The 23,763-nt window shown below is 47.1% G+C and overlaps 1 protein-coding gene across 1 annotated transcript in view; it reads left to right on the forward strand.

Annotated features, from left to right (window-relative positions):
- LOC116958620 (uncharacterized) overlaps nucleotides 1-23,763 on the forward strand; it is a 183,578-nt gene that overhangs the window by 87,017 nt on the left and 72,798 nt on the right. Inside the window, exons 26-31 of the mRNA XM_076057213.1 lie at nucleotides 1,974-2,346; nucleotides 4,788-5,059; nucleotides 6,523-6,720; nucleotides 17,309-17,427; nucleotides 17,890-18,044; nucleotides 19,116-19,298. Coding sequence (XP_075913328.1) covers nucleotides 1,974-2,346; nucleotides 4,788-5,059; nucleotides 6,523-6,720; nucleotides 17,309-17,427; nucleotides 17,890-18,044; nucleotides 19,116-19,298 — 1,300 coding nt within the window. The remainder of the gene's footprint in view (nucleotides 1-1,973; nucleotides 2,347-4,787; nucleotides 5,060-6,522; nucleotides 6,721-17,308; nucleotides 17,428-17,889; nucleotides 18,045-19,115; nucleotides 19,299-23,763) is intronic.

Consider the following 23,763-nt stretch of genomic DNA (forward strand, 5'->3'; position numbering starts at 1 on the left):
TTCGTCTTGCCGGAGAGTGCTATGTCACGATCCGATCTTACAAGATGGAATCCTGCTAGTTGTAGCGAAGTGTCCGGAATCAAATCACACAGCCATGTCTCCGTGAAGCACAAAACAGAAGATGAAAGAAAGTCTTGTTTTTTACCATCAGTAGCTGAAGTTCATACATTTTGTTGTACAGTGAACGTAGGTTGGAGAGGAAAAAGCTCGGAAGCACTGTTCGGATCCCGCGTCTGCGTAGCCGTACTAGAGCCCCCGACCGTTTACCCCTTGTTTCCCTGATATTTAAAAGTTCGTCTCTTGTTAGAGAACTCCGAAAATCTTGGCAAAACACTGAATTGACAGACAAAACAAGACAAAACGGGGCGCACCGACCAGCTGAGGCTACCATCATCGGCGCCATCTTCTCACCAGCACGGGTGTGCTGAACAGCAGGACTCGCTCACCAGCACTGGTGTGATGAACAGTAGGCCCCTCTCACCAGCACGGGTGTGATGAACAGTAGGCCTCTCTCACCAGCACGGGTGTGTTGAACAGCAGGCCCCTCTCACCAGCACGGGTGTGATGAACAGTAGGCCTCTCTCACCAGCACGGGTGTGTTGAACAGCAGGCCCCTCTCACCAGCACGGGTGTGCTGGACAGCAGGCCCCTCTCACCAATACGGGTGTGATGAACAGCAGGCCCCTCTCACCAGCACGGGTGTTATGAACAGTAGGCCTCTCTCACCTGCACGGGTGTGCTGAACAGCAGGCCCCTCTCACTAGCACGGGTGTGTTGAACAGCAGGCCCCTCTCACCAACACGGGTGTGATGAACAGCAGGCCCCTCTCACCAGCACGGGTGTGCTGAACAGCAGGCCCCTCTCACCAGCACGGGTGTGCTGAACAGTAGGCCCCTCAACACGGGTGTGCTGAACAGCAGGCCTCTCTCACCAGCACGGGTGTGCTGAACAGCAGGCCCCTCAACAGCAGGCCTCTCTCACCAGCACAGGTGTGCTGAACAGCAGGCCCCTCAACAGCAGGCCTCTCTCACCAGCACGGCTGTGCTGAACAGCAGGCCCCTCAACAGCAGGCCCCTCTCACCAGCACGGGTGTGCTGAACAGCAGGCCCCTCAACACGGGTGTGCTGAACAGCAGGCCTCTCTCACAAGCACGGGTGTGCTGAACAGCAGGCCCATCAACAGCAGGCCTCTCTCACCAGCACAGGTGTGCTGAACAGCAGGCCCTCTCATTTCCACGTGATGATGATAAGCCACTTCGTTGAGCTGCTATCATGTGTAATAAAGTTCTGATCCCATGCCCCTAACTGGACATCTGTGAGAAAAGAGCTCCTGCAGGATAAATACAGATTCTGATTCTGAAGGTGGTGGTTATCAACACTGTTACCACAGAAAAATGTGTTACCACGAGTCTCGCATGAGAGAGCGTGAGCATGGCGGTTGGGTGAGTGAGTGGGTGGTGGGTGGGTGGTGTGTGGGTGAGTGGATGGGTGGGTACGTGTGTAGGGAAGTTGGTGGGTGGGTGAATGTGTGGGTGGGTGGGTGACTGAGTGAGTGTTCGGTGGGTGATTGAGTGGGTGGTGGGTGGGTGAGTGGATGGGTGAGTGTGTGTGTGGGGAGTTGGTGGGTGGGTGCGTGTGTGGGGAAGCTGGTGAGTCGGTGAGTGGGTGAGTGAGTTAGCGGGTGAGTGGATGGGTGAGTGAGCTGCTGAGTGGATGAGTGAGTGAGTGGGTGGCTGGGTGAGTGAGTGGGTGAAGTGGGTGGATGTTGAGCTGAGTGCAGTTGAATTGTTTATTTGCACTGCAAGTTCATCGATAAAATCTGATTTACAATTACAGAGTCAAGAAACACTGACATTACAATAATCACCAACTGGAGAAATGTTTATGTACCTTTAATTACTTGTGCTGTTTTGCGGGGGGGGGGGGAAACATAATTGTCACGTATTGAAGCTACATGGCTGCATTTTGTTTCAGCGCTGGAGGAATCTACTTTGAATACTGCGCAACAGCCAGAGTCACGAACAGCAACTTTGAGTCGAACACAGGAAGAGAAGCGGTCTACTTTAATTCCTATTACATACAGCGTGACCTCTATTTGGTCGACAATGTATTCACATCCAACGTAATAGATTCTAGTTCTTTAAAATCGCTTGTCACCATAAGCGTCGTTTATATAGCCGAGGACATTGCCTTCAGCCTGTCTGGAAATGAGTTTCAAAACAACACGGGGACATCCATTGTGTCCATTACTTGCATCTATGGATTGTGTACCGTTGGGTCAGGGCAGGGAGTTACCAACAACAATTTTCAACAGAACGTGTGTCCACGCACTGGAGCCGTTGTAAAGGTACGATTCATATGTTAGTTATTATTGGTCGATGATATTTTTATCTTGAAGGTGAAGTGGCCTAATTGAACACTTTAGAAGTGTAGCCGTCACCGTTCTGGTTGTCACAACAACATTCGGTTATATGTTGACGGACACCGCATCATCGCACGACGCTTTCAGATGCTGCTGCTGCTTCTGCGGCCGTCTGGAATGCTCTTCCCTTCCGATATTAGAAAGCCACTGGGAGCTATGATGCACTTTAACATCATCGTCTGTATTTAGAAACTCACTTCTTTAGAACTGCTGATTGTTGTGGTTAAGTGATTTGGTCGTTAATGGAGTATCAGAAATACACGTGAAAGGCTTAATTCGTTCTGATATCATCGAAAGTTACCCTTTTTCACACAAAAAACGTACTCTATAATATTTAAACAATGTATATGAATGCATAAAGATACTAACAACATTATATACACATAATGTTAAAAGAATCATGGTTAATCAATGCATTCATTATTTGTTACTGTACCTAAAACAGCCCGTCGTTAGCAGGAGAATGGATCACCCCTGTTAACGACTAATCGCTTAACGACGGACCTCGGTAGAGCCCAATGTGTAGTGTATAGTGTCGTGTATAGTAGTGTATAGTGTAATGTATATTGTAGTGTATAGTAGTATATAGTAGAACCCCTCTTAACGACCACCCCTGTGAAAGACTAATCGCTTAACAACGGGTCTCCATAGAGCCTAATGTGTTCACTTACTGACCATTCCCCTATTAACGACGGGCTGTTATAGGTACAGTAAACATGATTTAATGCTTTGATATTGCATGTTTCTTTTAATAGAATGTATTTATAATGTTGTGAGTATCTTTATGTATATGTAGTGACATCGCGGGATGTCACTTTGCTGTGCCGGCCCTAGAGAGGCACGGCGTGCGATGTAATGACATCGCAGACACCACTATGATGTGGGCGTAGTACCGGCCCTAGAGGGGCTCGGTGAGCACTGGTTAATAGCGCTAGGTGGCACCACGCTTGGCATGCAGTGCCAGCCCTACAGGATAGGGTGTGGGAGTGCCGGGGTTACTAAAGGCCATGGCACTCTGGTTGACCCGAGAGGACACGTGACTGATTAAGTCTACAAAGGGGTCCCAAGTGGGGGCTAGGGGTGGTCACGTGGTCCGGGTCCAGATCCTGCTCGAGGATTCTGGAAGGTGGCCTTGACCAAGGGTGGAGCCAGCCACGCCACAGAGAATATAAGCCAGGTCCCCCAGAAGGACTGGCGTTGTTGTTCATCTTGAAGAAACCTTCGTCTACATCCTATGTTCTACCGAGTCTCCAACACATGGACCTGGACCCGAGCTGTGGGCCAGTCCGTTGTAGCTAGTTACGTTGTAATTAGTGTAGTTAGCCTGGTGGTCCTCCACCATAGGTTGTTATTCTGTTAAGGGGCAGTTACCCCGTGTGTTGGTGTTAAATAAATGTGTTGCCTCCAAGAGTACGTCTGCGAACGTGTTAGAAAGTACGTTTTTTGGGTGAAAAATGGTAACTTCTATGCTATTGGATTAAATTAAGGCTTTAACATGTAATTAATATACTCGCTTAACGACCAAATTACTTAACGACCGGTTTCGTGGGACCAATTACCGTAACCTTCATTAAGAGGGGTTTTACTGTACCACTACTACTTCTACAGGGAGTCCGTGGAGAATAAAACAAATATATAATAACATCCTCACAAAGGTGAATGTACAATTTCAAACAACTGGCAGCAGCGTGTGGTAGTTCCGTGGAATATTTAGAGGTTGATAATAACGAGAATCTTTATTTAGACTGCCGGAGAAATCCGATGAGCCATTAAGCTCTCTTTTTTATCACTGATTCCTGTCAGGGGTGTCTGCCCCACTCAAAAAGGTTGGGAACCGCTGATCTAGAGAACCTCCGTGATCTAGATGGTAATTTTGGCCTACTCTTCCAGACTGGCTAGATATCTTGGACAAGTTGACAGTATCCCACGACTTTACCCCCACCTCAGGCGACCTGCCAATCGACCGATTGTGGTGTGTACCTATTTATAATATACTGCTGTGGGTGTACAGAGTGGGTGGATAATAATAATAATTAAAGACCGTGCCCATTGTTTCATCTGCTGGGTCTGGAAGATGTAAACGCATGCCCAGTGACCTCTCTGAATTCAAAGTTCCAGTGTGCTGCTAACCATCGCGCCGCGGCAATAGGCAGGTCACAGGTTGGGCCCAAACATCTCAGCAAGTGCCTCGCAGACCCGTCCTATGAACAGCCAATCAGAATATATTTAATCTGCGTATCTTCTCGAATCTACGTCTTCATTGATGTGAATGCCTCTCATCTGTATGTCAAGGGAAAAAAAAGTACGTATGTTATGTATCAATGTGCAAAGATTTGCCTTGTTCAATATTGATCTTTCTTTTACAGGTGCAAAATGCATTGCTTGGAGTCGAACGTAACATATTCAATAACGTAGAGAGTGCGGACTATGACCTATGGGTGTCTTTGAGCGATCCGGGACATCAGTTGAATGCCACAGAGAACTCCTGGTCAGTGATACGCGAGGTGGATGTGGTGGCTCGGATCAAAAACCCCGAGTATGTTCGGTGGAAGCCATTTTTAAAGGACCTCAACTTCAGCTGTGAAGGTGTCAACAACTGCAGCGGTAATGGTGCCTGCACCTGGCAAAACCACTGCAGGTAATGGCGCCGCTGTCTTTGCAAAATGAACGCGCCCCCACTGCTTTTTTTCAGCCACCATGAGATCGGGTGGTAACATTTAAGATGTCGAAATCCACATATTTTAATGGATAGCGGTGGTGGCACGGAGGCTAAAAGATGCTATCTCTCTCGCCTGGTATGTAGGAGGTCGTGGTTTTGATCCCGACCCTGACGCCTGCTGTATACTGTATTTGAAGTTTTGCGTATCTCTCTCCCCATGGTCGCGTGGACTTTTTTCTCCAGGTCCCCCGTTTTTTTCCTCCATATTTATAAACACGTGTTGAGATTATTTAGATTATTTGGCTGCTGCTATACAAATGACAACTCGAGTATCAAATCCTCATAGCCATTACGAGCTCACGTAATCATCATCGCCACGTCTTGGCACTTCTGGCAAGAAGTCTTGTCGAGACCATGGCAGCGGCTCACATCGAGTTGGGTGGCTCAATCAGTCACCCCATGTGATACCGTCCCCTCTATAGACTCCTTTGTTTTTGCCCACGCGCACTCAACTACCCACACTTCATGCACAGAGAGCTCCCTGGAGCGGGGGGGTGAGGAAGGAGTTTAGTAGCGGTGACACCCCCATTTTTGTACATGCACCAAATTAGAAGGATTCTAGCAATAATCGAACAGGGGTTGATATAATTCCAGAGAGATGTATCACCAACACCTCGTGTTGTGAATTGATTGCTATTGTGCGCAATGTCGAAATGCCGTCACTCATCACAAAAAAAATCAATGGCCACTCGCATGGTCTTTAGCGTGTCGCATATCTATTGTGCAGTTATAATATTATGTGCGAACACGCTTTCGCTACAACTGAGGATTAACTCGGATTAAAATTATCGGAGCTCTGCGTGAGTGCAACACATGACACGGAGCCGGATATAGCATGTGCCCGCTTGCTGATTTGCAAAGGGGGGATGTGGTAGCTTTCAGGAGGTAGACCGGTAGAGGGAGTGAAGCAGGTAGCCATGTGTAATTACATCCATTTTTAACCCCTTGTCCCGTGCCCGATGACGTCTGCAAGTCGCAGGGTGGTGGGTGGGTGTCCCATTCACCGCCAAATCTCGGAACACGAAAGTGCTTCTCAGCGTTATTTTTATGTAGAGAGACGTGGTAGTTGTTTTTATAAGGACGATGTACTGTACTAATCGCAAAGAAGCGTAGTGACACGACTACTGCCACATTACGATAGCCGGCGCCAAAACTGTACCACATGCCTCTCCCGCACTGCCTTGAGGGTGGGAGTCTTGCTATCGATTTTAGTTTTTATTTTCGGTTTCGTTTTGATGACGTATGCACATTACGTCATCGGAATGGAATTAGAAGGAAAACCCGATGACGTACACATTCGTCATCAATTTTTGTCCGATTAATGATGTCACCACCCTACCTCCGACCACCAACCACCCCTACCTCCCCTACCCTCTCGGCAGGTGCTATCCTGGCCACGCTGGGGCTGCGTGCGAGAAGTTTGTCTGCGACAATGTGCAGCAGTGCAACCGACGGGGCCACTGCGTGGGGCCCAACTGGTGCTCGTGTGATGAGGGCTGGACGGGAGCAGCGTGCACCGAGGTCTCGTGCGGCACCGTCAACAACTGCAGTGGCCGCGGGGTCTGCTACGCGCCCGAGTCGTAAGTCGTGCGGCTCCGTTGTATTTATATGTACACACGTTTACATGTATATATACAACAACACATGCTTGAACATATACAACAACTGCCATTCGCTACTAGGTGGTGGTGATGTCAATATGGCACTCTTGCCAGGCCAAGTGCACTTTAAGGCCACGTGAAGTGTTGAACGCCCGCTGGCAGGAAGTCACGGGAGAGACCCAGGTGCCATGAATTGACTAACTGAGATGACTGGCCGATGCACCACCTGAGCCCCCTACTGTGCCAACTTGCTGTGTTTTAGCCGCCCGGCCCTCCGCTCATTGGTGTCAGCATCCCTCCTCTCCCTCCATTGTTGCTAGAGGGCGACTGCCTCCAACTGCACAGTAGCATCCTTCGTGAGCCTCCTCCAGAGAGGACGATCTTGACACCTCTGGTACCAGTCATCGGCAAGTCCACTCAGCTCCACATCCACTCCTACCACATCACTCCACCTCTTTTCTAGCCTGTGCTGCACCCGTTTGGCCCCCTCTATCCGGCTGAACAAAATATGTTTAGGAATGTGATGGCTGGGCATGCAGGCTACTGTACATGACCCAGGAAATGCAGCCTTACTTGCCAGATGAGCTTAACAATGAGATTTTGTTCAGATATTTTAAGGATGTGTGAGCTCCTTTTACAATCCAACCTGGTAAAAACCAAGGAGGGTTCATATGCAGGCCAGCCTAAATGTTTCTAACTGGTGAAGATGTTCCATTAGAGGGTCCACATTTTGTAAGCATAGAGAAGACAGGGCATGACCGTGGCCGAGAAGACCCGAAGCTTCGTGTGGAGCGACATACCAGGTAACTTCCACACAGCGTTATGCAGCCAATGAAATATAATGCTGCTTAACTTATTCAGAGTGAGTCCTCTGTTGTCAAACCGGAGCTGGTCATAAGCAAACTTCCCAGGTATGGAAAACTCTCCACTTTCTCCAAACTTGCACCACATCAATGGAGAGTTGAGGGGGTGGAGTATTTGATCGCACAAAATACCCAGGCAGGTGCTTAGTTTTGGTAGGGCTGATCATGAGGCCACACCACTTAGTGGCACGTTCTAGGTTTAGCAGCAGCGCCTCCAACTCATTGTCTGAGTGAGCAGAAATTACCAGATCATCAGCATACATAACATGGTTGACCAGTAGAGAACTACACTCAGGCATCGATCAGCCCCCCTTGTATCCTTTCCAGATGGAGATTCCTCCGTTGCAGCCATAGAAGGCTTCATGAACTACGTGGTTGAAAAAAAGATGTTAAATAATGTGGGAACCAGAGGACATCCTTGTGGCACCGCAAGGTGAACAGCAAATAGCTCTGACTCGCGGCTACTAAGTTTAACCCAATTGCGAGCAGAAAGTCAGGGACTCCAAAAGCACGAAGAACAACCCAGAGCCCAGGCCTATTCATGGCATATTAGGCCTTGACCAGTTCAATAAAGCAGAGATGTAGGGCCTGTTGAAATTCCCTACACCTCTGCTGCAGCACATGGACAGAAAATATGCCATCTGTGCAGGGCCGCCCTTGCCTAATACCACATTGGGGCTCCGCAAATCTCTCCTCAGCGTGCCTGGCAAGGCAATGTTGAATAATCCTTGCCAGGACCTTTCCCGGCACACTGAGGAGGGATATGCTCCTGTAGTTATTACAGTCTGTGCGGTCCACCTTAAAGAGGGGGACCACAAGGGCATCCTTCCAATCCTGTGGAACCACTCCAGTGATCCAGACTTATTATGATGTCATATGACAGCAGTCTGCACACAAATGCCACCTTCCCTCAGTATTTTGCTTGGGGGATAATCTCTGCCCGGCTATTTCCTTATCTAAGACTTCCGCACCTCAACAGATGGAAATTCAGCCAGCTACTCACATGGGGGTAACTAGTTCTTACAATATTTGAGGCACCGCAGCCTCAACAGGGCCATCCCCACTTTGCTGAATGTTTTCCAGACTGAGGGATTTCCCCTCCCCCAAATCTGCAAACCTGTTCTTGGGGGTCGGAGATTGGATCACCTTTCTTTCCCCTGATGCTGGTGATAGGTGTGGTGCTGCAAGTTACTTTTTGATGGAGTTAGATTGATTTATGATCACGGGCTACTGAGGCAGACTACATCTCTTTAGCAACTAGTGACCACCACCTATCCTTGCAGCGCCACACAGCTCTCCGAACCTCTGAGTGATGGCCGAGAGTGGGTCTGTCCCTTTTTCTCAACCAGCCGGAACACCTCCTCGATCAGCCAGTGTCTCTGGGGAGGTTTGTACCATGTACCCAAAGCAGCCGTTGCAGCTGCATGAGCCACAGTCACAAACCTTGCCCATCAAGAGGAGGGGGGGACGATGCCAACCCCAGCTGCAAGCGATGATGAAATTCTCGCTTGCAACTTTCATCAGCTAGCTCAGACCAAGCTACTGCAGATTTGAATGGGGTCCTAGATGTACACCCACCACAGCAGTGGAAGAACGGCAGGTGCATCTTACAGATGACAAGCCGATGGTCAGTGGGCAGATCAGCTCCATGGTAGGTCCTGGTGTCAAGGACACTATATAGTCCCACAGATGTTCTTGTAGAACCCGCCATGCATCCATGATATTGTTTGGATGATTCAATGCCAGAACTGCGTTGGTAATTAAAAGCCCATGGGCTGCACAGAAGTCTAGCAGCCTCCTACCATTGTTATTGAACTGATCTGGCCGATGCCTTCCAATCACTCAAGCCCAAGTGCCAGCATCATTACCCACTTGGGCATTAACGTTACCCAACAGGATGACTCTATCCCGAGTGGCCACTTTAGCTAACACCTGTGACAGGTCATAGAAGGCATCTGACTCATCGGCCTTGCCTGCATCCCTTCACTGATATTCATCTTCAGTGGGGGCATAAGTAACCACAACCACCACCCCTCGCCTCCGGTTAATAGGAAGGCTAGCCCACAGTAGCCTGGGGCTTACAGCTTCCCACACCTCACTGCCACACTCCCACACCCCCTTCATTTTTTTGTTCAGAAGTAGATTCACTCCCAGTTATTTGGCATTCTCCTCCCCTGAGTAGAGGACTGTCCACCCCTCATGGTGACTGGAACCACAATCAGTCCACCAGGCCTCCTGAATACCGCAGAGATCCAATCGGTACCAGTCCAGCTCCCGACAGAAGAGTGGCAGCTTCTCCTCTGCAGTGAGCGTTCAAATATTCCACGTGACTACTCGCAGTGATTCTTTGCTGTTTCTGGAGAAACCCCGAAGGTGGGGGTACAGTCTCCTGCCTTCACCAAATGGGGTTTGGCCAAAAGAGGTCATAGATGCCTGTCCCCCCTAGGCCTCCAGCAGCAAGCTTGGTTAGATTTTTTTCACGTAGTTTAGTGCCACTTAGGTTGAAGGTAGAGGGGTTACCAGCGCCTTGCACCTGTCCAGAGTCCCCTTTTGCCGCTGTGGTGGCTACAAACGCCATAAGGGGAATGTCCAATTTAAATTGGTCCTCCCCCAATATTACTGCTCACCACACCATCAAGGAGGTAGGGGGTAGGTTTTGCTGGACATATATGTATACTGTGTCGAAGTGAAAGTTTAGGATCACACCCTTGGCTTCCCTCTTGTGTCAGTTATAGCTGGTGAGACCGGTTTTAGGGGAATGGGTGTGGGGAAGCCCAATTAAACTAATTTACCGGCTTTAAAAGGGGGGAAGGAAGCCAAGTGAGGGGAGCCACCAGCCACCGGCCACACCAAGTGGAGCAAGGGAGCCTGATCCACTGCTGGAGTGGAGAAACCACAATCAGGGCTGCAATAGCCTCAAGCTGTGCAGCCCCAGAAGCTGTGAGGGTGCTGAGAGGTGTGCAGTCTCTACTGCTGGAGTGGGTTGGGGGTGACACGCCACACCCAGGGCCACACCAAGGGCCACAAGGAGGGCTCTATCAACAGTTGGAGTGAGGAGAGACCACTTCAAGAGCTGGGTGAGAGGTGTCGACTGTCGGAGTGCGGGGACTCGCCATGCCGAGAACAACTCGACATCAATAGCTGCAAGGGCCTCCGCTTCAGCTTCCACGGATAGGGCAACTATTTCGAATAATTACGGTACATTTACACACGCGTGTGTACGTGCGTAACTTTCTTTTGTCGGAAACAGTTTTTTTCTCCGATTTAGGATTGTGACGCGTGCATGTGACATCAACATGGGGGTGGAGCTTAGGCGTGTGCTTTTGATGTTGAGCAGGTGTTCTTCATTGGCTTTGTCATTGTGTTCTTCTTGTGTTCTTCACTGCGGTATTCTTCTGTTCATTGTATTCTTCTTGTGTTGTTAATTATGTCCTTGTGTTTTTCTCGTGTTATTTTTCATTGCATTATTCATCACAAGGCTACTGGGTGGCCTTTAGTGCGGGTCCCTGACGTGCCCCCCCCCCCCACCCCAATCATCATAAAACCCAACCCACTAGTTTCAAATATGTGGCAATGCTCTTCACACTTCTAATGATATCTTATTTTTGGCGAAAGTTGCAACCCCCCCCCCCACCCCTCTGAAAATGAGTAAAGAACACTTATGTACAACAAGCATGCCTCTCGCATGTTTAGCGACCACGGCTCCTGCACTTTCACGCCAAATGTATCGAGGTGCAGAGTTCACTAGTCGCCCCCTCCCTCCACCCTGTGGTGGCTCGATCATTCACGGTTGACTGCGAGATCGCTGCTGTACAGCGTCGTCTCTGCACTGCTCGCGATGACGCTGCTGCTGCCGCCACCGAGGAAGAACACGTGGCGCCATCTCGTCTCCGTCTTGTGTCTGTCCTGTCTCCGTCTCGTCTCCACATTGCCTCCAACTTGTCTCTGTCTCGTCTCTGCCCTGTCTCCACCTTGTCTCCAACTCGTCTCCCAAGCGGCTCATCGTGAGTCCCAGGTCACCACGTGGCAGTGTTCCCCTCCTCCAGTGAGAAGGAGGAGGCAGCAAGTTTCAGGAAAACGCGGTTTCTGCTCCTGTAGTAGTGTACAAATACTGCACATGGACACTACGTGTACAGTACTGTACAACTACTGCGCACATTCATCTCGCCTTGTATTGTTGTCTTTCTGTATGTATGTGTGTATGTATGTTGAACTTTTTTTGGCACCGTATATAGCCAACCTGCATGATGTGTATAATTTGTGTTAAAAAATCTAAAGCTGCACGAATAATGCAAAGGGCTAACCAAATGGCCTTTACATTTCAATCTCCTGTCCCGAAAATAAACTGCCTTTAATTAGGACAAATTTTGATTTAAAGCTTTCGTGACTGCAGTAATTCATATTCTTAGCTCTTTCAGTAAAGTCACGTTGAAGGGGAACAATAAAATAATAATATATATAAAACAATAACAATTCTCACGACGTTTCGACCATAACACAAACGGTAGTCATCAGGTGTGTCGGTTTGCATTAATTTATTTATTTTTAAACGGTGTATTTATTTATTAAAAAAACGTCAGCGCCACGCGCAGCGATTTGGCAGGTTATTTAGAAGGACTAGTCCATCTATGTTCTGAAAAGAGGAGGGGGGAGACGAAAAATTAGTGTATGCTGTCTGAAAGCCACTGTAAGCGTGAACAATCAATTAAGACCTGAAATGGTTAATCAAATCTTTCCAATGATTGCTAAGCCAGAATCCATCTTCTCGGTTGAAATTGCCTCTGTGCTTGTATATGTGGATAGCCTCATGAACGAATCTCTCATGGTAGCCAGATGGCTTACAAAGAACCTCTGTCTTGGAAAAGTCAATGTCATGTGAGCCTACTGAATTATAACAATGATCTGCCACGGCCGAGGTGTTGGTCCTACCGTGTTTAAGGTCTGCTTTGTGTTCACGAATGCGGTCCGAGACATGGCGTTTGGTTTCTCCAATGTAACTACTACCACAGAGGCAACTTAGTTTGTAGACACCAGGCTACTGTATGTTCGGAATCACATCTTTTACAGATGGAACCAGATCACGGATTTTATGTAATGTGTTGAAACGGACCTGGGTCTTGTGTTTATTCAAGATTTTGGAGATCTTTTTTGTGATCCTCGCAATGTAGGGTAAAGTGATGGTTTTGAAAGGCTCCTCAAGAGGGTCCTTCTTCATGGTTTGAGTGATAGCTTTGCGGATTGTATAGTCGGAGTAACCATTAGCCTTAAGAGCTTGGTGTACGTGCTTGAGTTTACTGCCTATGTGTTCTTGGTCGGATATGCATTGGGCTCTATGGTACAGAGTCTTGATGAGAGAATTCTTCTGTGATGGATGGTGGTGGGAATCCGGTTTCAGATAAGCATCCGTATGGGTAGCTTTCTTGTAGACAGAGTGGCTCATTGAACCATCAGGTCTCTTTTTTATTAGGACATCCAAAACAGGTAGCTTGCCATCTTTTTCGACTTCCATGGTAAATCTGATGGCTGGGTGTATGGAATTGATGTGGTCGAAGAATTGGTCTAGAGCAGGCCGGCCATGTGGCCAGATGACAAAAGTGTAATCCACGTACCTCTTCCATAAGGTTGGGCGCAGAGTGGCAGTCTGGATGGCGTCAGTCTCAAATTTCTCCATGAAAATGTTAGCTATAACCGGAGATAGGGGGGAGCCCATTGGGGTGCCCTCAGTTTGTTTGTAGAAAGTTCCATTCCAAGTGAAGTATGTATTGGTTAAACAGTGTCTCACCAGGGGGGGTACCTCAGTGTTTAGTCCTTGATGAACCAAGTCTTCAATGATTGCGATGGTGTCAGGTACAGGAACCTTGGTGAATAAGGAAACTACATCAAAACTGACAAGCAGGTCGTCTGCGGACAGGGAAATACCCTTGATTGTCGATACCAGGTGAGTAGAATTTTGTACCGCAGAGGTGGTTTTTCCAGTGAAAGGACGCAGGATTTCAGAGAAAAAACGAGCCAGTTTGTAGGTGGGGGAGTTGATAGTAGAGACGATGGGACAAAGGGGTGTATCTACTTTATGTATTTTGGTAAGCCGTATAATCTTGGTGGCCTGGCAGCAGAAGGTTTCAACGAAAACTGTTTAGATTGATCAATTAATGCGGTTGAATCAGAAATAATTTTGTTGGTTTGTGTGACAAGGCTGTTTTATATATTTTTTTTATTTTATTGTTTCCCTTCAACGTGACTTTACCGAAAGAGCTAAGAATATGAATTACTGCAGTCACGAAAGCTTTTTATCAAAATTTAACCGCCTCTACGGGGAGGGTTTCCACATAACTTTAAGATCCTTCAACAAACTCCGGGATAAGAAGGCTCAGCTGATCGAGTCTCTCACCTTTCTGAAGAGATGCCGCGACTCTGGGGTAATACCAATCGCATTTACACTGACCTCTGCTGCTGTAACTTCTTCTAATGTGAAATGAATTATTTTCAAAAGTAGCTTAGCTCTTATCTCAGAAAAATCAGACTTATAAGCACCGAACTACATCAGTTAGACAAGACACTCTACAAATCACACTTATCATTGACGGCAACAATGTCCACATCGGATTGGGAACATGTAGACAATATGACTGCCTCTTCAGCTGCTACTATGTTGACCAAATGTAAGGACAACCTGATTTCCAATTTTAACCTCCTCTTCAACAAAAGACCGGACCCACAAACCAAAAAGTTAGACGTTAACAAAGTCGTAATTAATCGCAGTAAGTTCTATTTCCGATGGTCTGAAATCCGTTTTAGCTAAAGGTCTGAACTTTGCAGTCACACCTAAACACATACCAGTTAATGATATAATTGCCCAAGTAGACGTTGCTCTCAGGGGCCTGGGTCACATCGCTGCAGACGTAGCAATCAGAAATCGCTGCAACCCTCAAAAACGCTTAGATGCCAGCTAGCAACCTCAGCAAAGATGAGCGTTTTGAATTATATAAATTAAAAAAGAGGGATGACATTGTAGTCCTCTCAGCTGACAAGGGCAATGCTACTGTCATCGTGGATAAAATAGAATACAACAACAAAATTAAAGAATTACTCGACGATGGTAGTTATACAAAAATAAAAAGAGATCCCACCAACAGCCTCGTCACACAAACCAACAAAATAATTTCTGATTCAACCGCATTAATTGATCAATCTAAACAGTTTTCGTTGAAACCTTCTTCTGCCAGGCCACCAAGATTATACGGCTTACCAAAAATACATGAAGTAGATACACCCCTTCGTCCCATCGTCTCTACTATCAACTTCCCCACCTACAAACTGGCTCGTTTTTTGTCTGAAATCCTGCGTCCTTTCACTGGAAAAACCACCTCTGCGGTACAAAATTCTACTCACCTGGTATCGACAATCAAGGGTATTTCCCTGTCCCCAGACGACCTGCTTGTCAGTTTTGATGTCGTTTCCTTATTCACCAAGTTTCCTGTACCTGACACCATCGCAATCATTGAAGACTTGGTTCATCAAGGACTAAACACTGAGGTACCCCCCCTGGTGAGACACTGTTTAACCAATACATACTTCACTTGGAATGGAACTTTCTACAAACAAACTGAGGGCACCCCAATGGGCTCCCCCCTATCTCCGGTTATAGCTAACATTTTCATGGAGAAATTTGAGACTGTCGCCATCCAGACTGCCACTCTGCGCCCAACCTTATGGAAGAGGTACGTGGATGACACTTTTGTCATCTGGCCACATGGCCGGCCTGCTCTAGACCAATTCTTTGACCACATCAATTCCATACACTCAGCCATCAGATTTACCATGGAAGTCCAAAAAGATGGCAAGCTACCTTTTTTTGGATGTCCTAATAAAAAAGAGACCTGATGGTTCAATGAGCCACTCTGTCTACAGGAAAGCTACCCATACGGATGCCTATCTGAAACCGGATTCCCACCACCATCCATCCATCACAGAAGAATTCTCTCATCAAGACTGTACCATAGAGCCCAATGCATATCCGACCAGGAACACATAGGCAGTGAACTCAAGCACGTACACCAAGCTCTTAAGGCTAATGGTTACTCCGACTATACATTCTGCAAAGCTATCACTCAAACCATGAAGAAGCACCCTCTTGAGGAGCCTTTCAAAACCATCACTTTACCCTACATTGCGGGTATCACAAAAAAGATCTCCAAAATCTTGAATAAACACAAGATCCAGGTCCGTTTCAACACATTACATAAAATCTGTGATCTGGTTCCATCTGTAAAAGATGTGATTCCGGACATACAGTACCCTGGTGTCTACAAACTAAGTTGCCTCTGTGGTAGTAGTTGCATTGGAGAAACCAAACCCCATGTCTTGGACCGCATTCGTGAACACAAAGCAGACCTTAAACACGGTAGGACCAACACCTCGGCCGTGGCAGATCATTGTTATAATTCAGTAGGCTCACATGACATTGACTTTTCCAAGACAGAGGTTCTTTATAAGCCATCTGGCTACCATGAGAGATTCGTGCATGAGGCTATCCACATATACAAGCACGGAGACAATTTCAACCGAGAAGATGGATTCTGCCTTAGCAATCATTGGAAAGATTTGATTAACCATTCAGGTCTTAATTGATTGTTCACGCTTACAGTGGCTTTCAGACAGCATGCATTCATTTTTCGTCTCCTCCCTCCTCTTTTCAGAACATAGATGGACTAGTCCTTCTAAATAAAATGCTAAATCGCTGCGCGCGGCGCTGACGTTTTTTTATAAATAAATAAATACACCTTTTGAAAATAAATTAATGCAAACGGACACACCTGATGACGACCGTTTGTGTTATGGTCGAAATGTCGTGAGAATTTTTATTGTTTTATATATTTATTATTTTATTGTTTCCCTTCAACGTGACTTTACCGAAAGAGCTAAGAATAGGACAAAATTGTCATTGACATCAAATAATGCGCACCTGGTATTCGTGAGATCGCCTTGGCAGTATTTCTGCAAACAAAAACAGAGTGGGGAAAATTTAACCTTGTGTAGTGACATCGTTGGATGTCACTGCATGTCACTGTGTGAAGCCAGTTGGGGGAGGCATGGGTTCAAAAGGTGCCATGGCACTCTAGTTGAACCCAGAGGGCACGTGACCAGAGTTACCCACGCGGGACCTTTCAAAGGGGGGGCCTGGGGTGATCACTTACCCAGGTAAGATCCTTCTCGGGGTTTTGAGAAGGTGGGCGTGGCTAGGGGCGGAGCGAGCCCTGCCACACAGGTTATAAGCGGGAGCCCTGGGCGGCACAGGCTGCTATTTTCGGAATGAAGAAACCCACGTCCTCGCCTGGAAGAGGAGCTCCGACTACAGGACATGGACCCAAGCTGGGGTCCAGTCCGCGATAGCCTACTTCGTGTATTGAGGGTAGCTAGCCCGTGGGGTCTACCCCCTTAGGTTACCTGGTGAAGGGGCAGTACCTCTTTGTGTTGTAGGGTTATCTGTAATAAACGTGTTGCCTCCAAGAGAAGCCTTAGTCTCCATCTGTACCCACTACACTTGCTTATAATTAAGTTTTTGTGTGATTGTGGATTGCAATATGGTGGACGTTATTTGCGTATGTCAAAATCAGGACGGTGGCCATTGATTTAGAGAGAGAGAGAGAGCTCTATTATCAAGCGAGTCCACAATTTGGAGGTTGGTTTTTTTGTTGTTGTTGCAGGTGTTTGTGTTACAGATATTTTGCCGGACTGGACTGCTCCGTTTGCCAGGATGGATTCTGGGGGCCCTCGTGCCTGCAGTGCCCTCTCTGCGTTCACGGACATTGTGACCTTAACACAGGTGAGTGAGACATTCGACGTGGTATTGAATTTAAAAGATGTTATCTTTCATGTGGATTAATAGCAGATTCAATATGTAATTTTAGATGTCATCCACTCAATTGTCTGTTCAGAAGCAAGAGTGGATCATCGTCCATTCCTCCTTTAACGGAGTGCAGACAGCAGCAGCAGTGGAGTGGTTATGATGCAGTCGATGTTTTGGAATTCATGGCCGCACACTCGATGCTCTCAAAATGCTCATAAAAGGGGTGGTCGCTGATTGGCTGAGGTCTGCCAAGTCCCACTTAGGGAGTGCTTCGATTGGCCGAAATTGGCGGCCCCAACCTGTAAACATCAACTTATTATTAATAGAAACAATGGGACCCAGGGACCACAGTATATATAAAAAGACTGGCGTTCGTTGGACAGATTGAAATTACGCCAAGATGTGCCAATTAGAAAAGGCTGCTTTCATCTGTGTTAGGACGATGCGTGTGCAGTGAGCTGAAGTGGGCAGGCAAGCTCTGCGACCGCTGCGCCGAGGGTCTGTATGGAAGCGATTGCCTGCCTGTGCCCACGGTGCTGGACGTGATCCCGAGCACTGGGCCCGACGTTGGCGGCACGTTGGTGCTCATCATGGTCTGTACCTGCTGCGGGGGTTTTTCACATGCACCCTTCGATTCGCACGGTTGGCTACATGTGGTGCATAACATGTTCATAGCTGTCAACCGATATGGTTTACCCCATATTCTTATACAGGGAAATTGAGTTCCCGGCTCCATACGGCGTACAGCAGTTTCAATGCAGTACTATGTAGGATTTAAAGTTGAGATTTATAAGGGCACGTGGTGACCAATAAGGTTTGAATTGGTCTGTAAGAAGGTAGGCACTGATAAGGGGATGAATGTATGCAAGTTATACATGCATACGACACAGTACACTACACTATACACTACTATACACTACACCACTATACTCAATATAAAACTAATTTCTTTAGAACTGCTTTTGTGTTCTAGTTTATTGTCCTTCCCCCGCACCTCTGAGTAGGGTTGGCTACGTGCGGTGCGAAACAAGTTCAACGTATGTACACACATATGTACGTCTAGGCAAACAACACCCATGACCTGCACTGTGTGTGGAGGCTTTCTCCCAGTAGTGGATTGACCACGGCTGATAATGATGATGACAATAAATAATGCACCCCCATTCCTTCTGGGCGCCACAGTGGCTAGGAGATGTTAACTACCTCGCGTGATATACAGGAGGTTGTGGGTTTGATCCCCATCCTGACGCCTATTCTATATTTGGAATTCGCCTCTTTCTCTCTCCCCATGGTTGTGTGGATTTTTCTCCGGGTCCTCCAGTTTTCCCTCCATATTTAAAATCATGCGTTTAGAGTGTTTGGCTGCTATAAATTTCCACACGATGAAAGGCAACTTCGTTGAGCTATCATTGGTAATATCCAGGTCACTTCTGAAAAAGAGTTACATAGCTCGGTGAGCCTTACCTAGTAAAATAAAAAATATAGTTTCTAGTTTATATTGAGTAAGACTAAGGCTCCAATAGGGTTCAGTGTTCATCAATGAGACTCACAGAGCCGGACTAAGGATCCCATAGGGTTCAGTTTTAATCACTGAGGCTCACAGAGCCAGACTAGGGCTCCCATAGGGTTTGTTGTTTTATAACTTCCGTGTTTTTTCGTTGCAGGGCCACAACTTGAATGCATCCACAGACGGGGGCTACCGCTGCGCTTTCGGGGACCAGGTGGTGGAGGGAACGTGGCTCTCCGGTGAGCAGGTGCGCTGCGTGACGCCCATGCACGCGGCCGGGGCGGCGTCCGTCAATGTGGCGCCAGGCCGCGGTGGCCAGAGCTCCTTCACTGCCTCCACGGTGAGTGGCTATCTGTGTGTGTGTGTGTCTGTGTATGTGTTTGTGTGTGTGCATGTATGCAGCTGTTGGGTGGAGTGGTGGTGTAGCGGTTAGCGCACTGTGCTATGAACCCAGCGACCCGAGTTTCATTCCTGTTCATGGCCACCAACACCAGTGACGATTATCTGAACCTGTTCTGAGCCTCCCCTAAGTCGACTCAGTCTCCATTGAGTAAGCTGGTGCAGTAGTGTGTAAACCTCATCACTAGGGTGAAAAAGGCGGTCGCATGTGGTGTTGGCCACCAACCCCCTTGTGTACCACAGTGCCGGCCTTCATGATGCTTGCTAAGAGCACTTGCCCCAACAGTCTGTTCAGGCTATATTGGGGATATTTGTCTTTGTTGTGTGCAACTGTGAGTACGCGGTGGCTAGGAGATGTTAACTACCTCACCTGGCATGCAGAAGTTGTGGGTTCGATCCCGACCGACCCTGACACTGGCTGTATATTTGGACTTTGCGTGTCTTGTCTCCCCGTGGTCCTCTGGTTTCTACTCTATATTTAGAATCAACATCGCGCGTTTAGAGCATTTGACTACTGAAATAAATTTCCAAGAAATGTTGACGTTAAGCTGTTATTTGTGATAGTGATTGTCCAGGTCACTTCTAAAAAGGAGCTACATAACTCAGTATTGGGTCCTTATTTGGTACCAATAAAAATGGTAAGTAGTAGTTAACAAAAATAATCCGCTTCACCACAGCCGACGGGTTAACCACATCCCGTGAGCTGAAGCCGATGTTACATTCAGGTAAACATTTGCAAACGCGCGTCATTTAGATAATTTTGCTGCTGTGGATTTCCACGTAATATTGACATCAGCCACTTTGTTGAGCTATCATTTGTGATTGCCAGGTCGCTTCTGAAAAAGAAGCTACTTAGCTCAATGGGACCTTACCTGGTAAAGTAAACAAGAACTGAATGCTAATGTATTGGCCCTGATGAGACACTGCCTCACCAACACTTACTTCACCTGGAATTGTACATTCTACAAACAAGTTGTAGGTAATCTTCTTTGGTTCTTTAGGTAAAGTCACTTAGAATGAGAATAAAATAATAAAATAAAACAATGAAATTCTCACGACGTTTCGGCCACAACACAAGTAGCCGTCCTCAGGTGAAGAAACAGGACTGTCCAGAAGACAGCGTTTGAGTGAACCCTGTCAAGCTTGACAGCGTCTTTTAAGCTGTGTGGGAGGAACAGAGAGCCTTGACAAAGGAGCATTAACTGGGAGATTAGCATTACGGAGAGTGAACGAGCTGGGACTGGAGGAGGGAGGGGGAGTTTACATGTAAATTAGCATGTAACTGGGGGATCAGCATGATGTTGGTGTGAGGGCAATGCCACTGTCATCATGGACAAAACTGAATATAACAACAAAATTCAAGAACTACTCAACGATGGCAGCTATACAAAAATAAAAAGAGATCCCACAAACAGCCTGGTTACCAAAACGAACAAAATAATCTCTGATTCAACAGCATTAATTGATCAGACCAAACAGTTCTCGTTGAAACCCTCTGCTGCCAGACCTCCAAGATTATATGGCCTTCCAAAGATACACAAAGAAGATACACCCCTTCGTCCCATCGTCTCTACTATCAACTCCCCCACCTATAAACTGGCACGTTTTCTTGCTGATATACTGCGACCTTTCACTGAAAAACCACCTCTGCGGTACTAAATTCCACTCACCTAGTATCGACAATCAAAGGCATTTCCCTGTCCCTAGACGACCTGCTTGTCAGTTTTGATGTGGTGTCCTTGTTCACCAAAGTTCCGGTACCTGACACCATCGCTATCATTGAAGACCTGGTCCATCAAGGACTACATACTGATGTACCCCCCCTGGTGAGACATTGCTTAACCAACACATACTTCGCCTTGAACGGTACTTTCTACAAACAAACTGAGGGCACCCCAATGGGCTCCCCCGTCTCCGGTTGTAGCCAACGTATTCATGGAAAAATTTGAAACTGACGCCATCCAGTATGCCACTCTACGCCCGACCTTATGGAAGAGGTACGTGGATGACACTTTTGTCATCTGGCCACATGGCCAGCCTGCTCTAGACCAATTCCGCGACCACATCAATTCCATACACCCAGCCATTAGATTTACCATGGAGGTCGAAAAATATGGCAAGCTACCCTTTTTGGATGTCTTAATTAAAAGGAGACCTGATGGCACAATGAGCCACTCTGTCTACAGAAAAGCTACCCATACAGATGCTTACTTGAAACCGGATTCCCACCACCATCCATCCCAGAAGAACTCCCTCATCAAGACTCTATACCATAGAGCTCAATGCATTACCGACCAGGAACACATTGCCAGTGAACTCAAACACGTACACCAGGCTCTCAGGGCTAATGGTTACTCCAACTACACAATCCGCAAAGCCATCACTCCGGTCATGAAGAAGGATCTTCTTGAGGAGCCACTCAAAACCATCACCTTACCCTACATTGCAGGGGTTACTAAAATAAACACAAGATCCAGGTCCGATTCAACATAGTACATAAAATCCGTGATCTGGTTCCATCTGTAAAAGATGCTGTTCCAGACACACAGTACCTGGGCGTTTACAAACTAAAGTGCATCTGTGGTAGCAACTACATTAGGGAAACCAAACGACATATCTCGGACCGCATCCGTGAACATGAAGCAGACTTTAAACACGGCAGGACGAACTGTTCTGCCGTGGCAGATCATTGTTATAATTCAATGGGTTCACATGACATTGACTTCTCCAAGACGGAAGTTCTTTGCAAGCCAACCGGCTACCATGAGAGATTCGTTCATGAAGCCATCCACATATACAAACACAGAGACAATTTCAACCGAGAGGATGGATTCTGGCTTAGTAACCATTGGAAAGATGTTTTAAACCATTTCGGTTCTTAATTAATTGTATTTTGCGGTGACCGTCAGACCGCAGCTCTTTCGCTGGCATTTTGACTGTTTCTCCCTCCCCCCTCCTTCCTTCCGAGTATGGATTGACCCGTCCACCTGAATGTCACTGTCCTTGGTGCTGGTTGTTGAGGAGATCGGAAAAACCGCCATTTTTTCTCTCCTTGGTGCTCTTCTCTCCCTCACACCAACGCTAATCCCCCAGTTACATGCTAATTTATATGTAAACTCCCCCTCCCTCCTCCAGTTCCAGCTCGTTCGCTCTCCGTAATGCTAATCTCCCGGTTAATGCATGCTAATTTATATGTAAACTCCTCTCCCCCCCGTCCCCCGGTCCGAGCTCGTCGTTCACTGTGGTGCTAATCCCTCACACCAACATCATGCTGATCCCCCAGTTACATGCTTATTTATATGTAAACTCCCCCTCCCTCCTCCAGTCCCAGCTCGTTCGCTCTCCGTAATGCTAATCTCCCGGTTAATGCTCCTTTGTCAAGGCTCTCTGTTCCTCCCACACAGCTTAAAAGACGCTGTCAAGCTTGACAGGGTTCACTCAAACGCTGTCTTGTGGACAGTCCTGTTTCTTCACCTGAGGATGGCTACTTGTGTTGTGGCCGAAACGTCGTGAGAATTTCATTGTTTTATTTTATTATTTTATTTTATTCTCATTCTACGCGACTTTACCGAAAGAACCAAAGAAGATGAATCCTTGCAGTCACGAAAGCTTTAAATCGAAAAGTTGTAGGTAACCTAAATGGTTCTCCCTTATCTACAGTGGTAGCCAATGTTTTCATGGAAAAATGTGAGACGGATGCCATCCAGGCATTCATCCTACTTCCTTCCTTGTGGAAGAGATACGTAGATGACACGTTTCTCATCTGGCCACATGGCCTGCCAGCATGGAACCAATTCTTCAACCACATCAATTCCATACACCCACTAATCAAATTCACCATGGAGGTAGAAAAGGATGGCAAGTTACCATTCTTGGATTTTTTATCAAAAAGAGACCAGATGGCTCATTGAGACACTGCCTACAGGAAAGCCACCCACACGAATGCCTATCTAAAACCTGACTCCCACCACCATCAATCCCAGAAGAAATCCCTCATCAAAACTCTACACCATAGGGCTTGTTGCATTTCCGACCATCACCACCTAGCCAGTTAACTGGAGCACGTACGCCAAGCCCTCAAGATGAATGGATATTTGGACTGCACAATCCTTAAAGCTATCACCCCAACCGTTGGGAGAGAACCATCTGAGGACCCAATCAAACCATCACCTTGCCATACATAGCAGGAGTCACCAAAAATATTTCCAAAATCATGAGCAAATACCAGATCCAGGTTCGATTCAACACAGTACATAAAATTCGTGATCTGATCCCATCTGTGAAGGATGTGATCCCTGACATTCAATACCCCGGTGTCTACAAACTAAGTTGTGCCTGTGGCAATAGTTACATTGGGGAAACTAAGCAACATGTCTCAGACCATGTTCGTGATCACAAGGCGGATC

The sequence above is a fragment of the Petromyzon marinus genome, chromosome 80 (assembly GCF_048934315.1).
Source record: "Petromyzon marinus isolate PM22_M1 ecotype Great Lakes invasive population chromosome 80, UKy_Petmar_22M1.pri1.0, whole genome shotgun sequence".
NCBI lineage: Eukaryota > Metazoa > Chordata > Hyperoartia > Petromyzontiformes > Petromyzontidae > Petromyzon > Petromyzon marinus.